Genomic DNA, 3,187 nt, shown 5'->3' on the forward strand with positions numbered 1-3,187 from the left:
TGCGGAAGAACAGCACGAACGTTACTCAGAAACCCCTTTTTGTTCTCCTTCAATAAAAACCGACATCTGAACCCAATGCTTTTCTCTTTCTCCCAAAGGTTCTGAGAAAAAAATAATAATAAAAGACTCCTTCTTTCTTTTATACACACTATATTTTTCCTTTCCTCAGGTAAACCCGTGTGTAAAGTTCATATCATTAAAATCTTAATCCACTAAAATATTAAAAAGAAGGTTACTTTACGTAATAAAATCGAGTTTATAGGGGTTTAATTTTATCATTACTATCGCTACCACCTGAAAAAGAGTGGATAATGAATGCGAGAGAAACAGGGGGAGAAGATAAATATTAAATTTTTTTGTCCTCAGTACAAGTTGTACAATTCAATCTGGTGTGGATTCTGGCGAGGAATGATGAAATGGTTAATTAAATAATGGGTGAATTAATTTACGGTGTGTATAATGAGAGGGTCTGTTTCAAGAGAGGGTGTGTGGGGAAGGTGATCATGGGTGACAAGAGGCTCTGGAAGAGAAACATGGTTTGTGGTTGTTGGCGTGAGAGTGGTGGGTAACTTGGGAGAAGAAGAATTAGCAGTGGTAAGGTCATTGGCTCTTTGCACTTGAGCGTTCCAGTCAGTGGTGCAGAGAACGAATATCATGAGAGAAGCGCAAGAGGCTTGAGCCGCAAGCAACCCAAGCCAGAGCCCAGGAAAACCCATTTTCACGACGAACCCGAGGAGAACAGCGACGGGCATGCCCACCAAATAAAACGAGGCCAAGTTGATGTTGGCTCCGACGGTGGGCCTGGCGCTGCCGCGGAGGACGCCACAGCCCGTGGTCTGCGGGCAGTTGCCGAGCTCGCAGAGGCCGACGATGGGGAGCACGGAGGCGGTGAGGTCAAGAATTTCGGTGTCAGAAGTGAAGAATCTGCCCCATTGATGTCGCATGAGGGTGGTGAATGCAATGGCGGCGAGGCCGAGCGCGACGGCACAGGCGAGTGAGACTATCATGGAAATGCGGGCCCTGGCGGGACGGTTGGCGCCGAGCTCGTTGCCGACGCGGGTGGAGACGCCGAGGCTGAGGGAGGAGGGGAAGACGTAGACGAGGGAGGTGGTTTGGATGAGGATGCCCATGGAAGCAATGGTGGCTTTGGGGTTGAAGAGAAGCCCGCAGAGGATTATCATGAGTTCGTACCACCACCATTCGAGGCAGACAGAGACGCAGGTGGGAACCGCAAGTGCAAGTAGGGAGGACCAGCCGCGGAGGCAGTCGGAGCTGGGTGGGACCCACGAGTCTTTGTAGACGCCGGAGAAGTAGACGAAGGAGGAGAGGAAGAGGAAGAGGTTGAGGTTGGTCCATACCATGGCTATGGCGACGCCGGAGACTCCCATTTTGAAGTGAACGACTAGGAGGAAGTTGAGGGGGAGGTGGAGGAGGAGGGAGAGGGCGGAGCAGTAGGTTAGGGGCAATGTGATGCTTTGGGTACGGAGGTAGATGCGGAGAGGGTGGAGGAGGGAGAGGAGGAAGAGGTCTGGGATGGAGAAGAGGATGAAGGTCTGTGCGGTGGAGGATATCTGGTGGTCCTGGCCGCACCATAAGAGTATGGACTTCATGTTGAGCCAGGTGAGGGAGATGGGGATGGAGGTGGAGAGGAGGAGGAGGACGGTTCTCTGGAGGGTCAAGCCAAGCGTTTTCCATTGTTTTGCGCCGTAGGCTTGGCCGCAAATGGGTTCCATTCCCATGGCAAGACCTGAGATGACGGAGTAGCCGGTGATGTTCGCGAAGCCGATCGACAGAGAGCCTCCGGCCAGCTCCATCTCCCCAAGGTATCCTAGGAACAGCATTGAGATCATGGCTCTTGAATATAAGAGCAACCCGGTCACTGCTGTTGGGACTGATATTTTCCCCAGTGCCTTCATTTCTGCCATCACCTGCACCAATGCACTCCAAAATTATAAAGTACCATGGACAAAAAATACGACAAAAACACGTTAATATCATAATCTCCCATTATTTGTTTTTCATCGTGTGATGTGACCATGAAGATGGTATCTTCCGCAACTTCATTTAAATTACATTCACAAAAAATCATAGCTACAAGGATTTATTCCCCTTTTATTAATATCTTCTCTCTCTCTCTCTCTGTGTCTCGTTACCTCGTTGGGAGTTGGCCATCTGTGAAGTTCATCCTGAAGTTGACGATGAAGCGGAGGGTGATTTTTGAGTTTGGGATCGGGAGTTATGAGGTGGGCTTTTGTGGGACACAGAAATGGGGATGATGAGGATGGTTTGGGATTACACATGATGGATATATTATGTATGTAACAAAGGGTAGCTTGAATACAGAAGAACAAGGTTGGTGGTGTCTGCTACTAGTCTCTTGGCTTGGGCTTAGTGATCGTGCAGTGCGTTTGAAGTTGTGTGAGGGAAGAATTAGAGGGTTTTTTGTGTGAGGATGCGAGGGAAAGGGTGAAGGGGAATGTGTTTTTATGAATGAAAAGGTGGCCCTACAAAGGTTACGTGTCATTATAGAGAAATATTGCTGAACTATATACAGTAATGAGTATGAAATTAATTACCAAAAGAAACAACTGTTACCAAAAGAACAGGGTGAAAGAGAGAGAGAGAAGCTTGAACGGAAGAAATGCTTTATGAGGTCCTCAGAGGCAACCGACCTTCTCTTTGTCTAGAAAAAAGAAAATAGAAGAATATGTGATTATAATAATGATAATATATTTAAAAGGAGAAAGATGAAAAACAAATTGGAAGCTAAAGGTGGTGTTATCTTCTGGATGGTGAAACTCAAGAAAAAAGAATGGACAGATTTATTCGCTTTAGTGGTTATTTTAGCCGTCAAATCGATCACACGCTTTGATTTGATAATGATGGCTATTATAGTGGTTTAAACTACCCCAGTTATTAATAATGGATGGATTATGCGTGGATAATTTTTTAAAACACCACGTTGGGTTTTCCATTTCCCTGTATAAGGAACACACAGAATTTTATCCTCAAACTGGAAATGCCAAGTGCAAGTGTTGGGCAACCCAATTCACCAAAGAAAAATTCCCCTACTTGTCAAAGAAACTTATTATTGTTATTATTAATATTCCCTTTTCATTTTGGTATGGGATGTGATGATACTTTTAGAATGGAAAGGGCACAGACGATGCTTATGCATTGGTGTTTG

General features: G+C 46.0%; 1 protein-coding gene across 1 annotated transcript; it reads right to left on the bottom strand.

Moving 5' to 3' along the window:
* Positions 1 to 316: 316 nt before the first annotated feature.
* Positions 317 to 2,899, bottom strand: LOC124840646 (protein DETOXIFICATION 48-like). The gene is made up of 2 exons (XM_047316731.2): positions 2,154 to 2,899; positions 317 to 1,928 (listed from the first exon to the last, which is right to left on the bottom strand). Exons 1-2 carry the CDS (start codon positions 2,298 to 2,300, stop codon positions 441 to 443), a joined length of 1,635 nt encoding a protein of 544 aa, XP_047172687.2. The 5' UTR covers positions 2,301 to 2,899; the 3' UTR covers positions 317 to 440.
* Positions 2,900 to 3,187: the final 288 nt, after the last annotated feature.

Source organism: Vigna umbellata, chromosome 2 (assembly GCF_029865625.1).
Source record: "Vigna umbellata cultivar VRB3 chromosome 2, Vumbellata_1.0, whole genome shotgun sequence".
Taxonomy (NCBI): Eukaryota; Viridiplantae; Streptophyta; class Magnoliopsida; order Fabales; family Fabaceae; genus Vigna; species Vigna umbellata.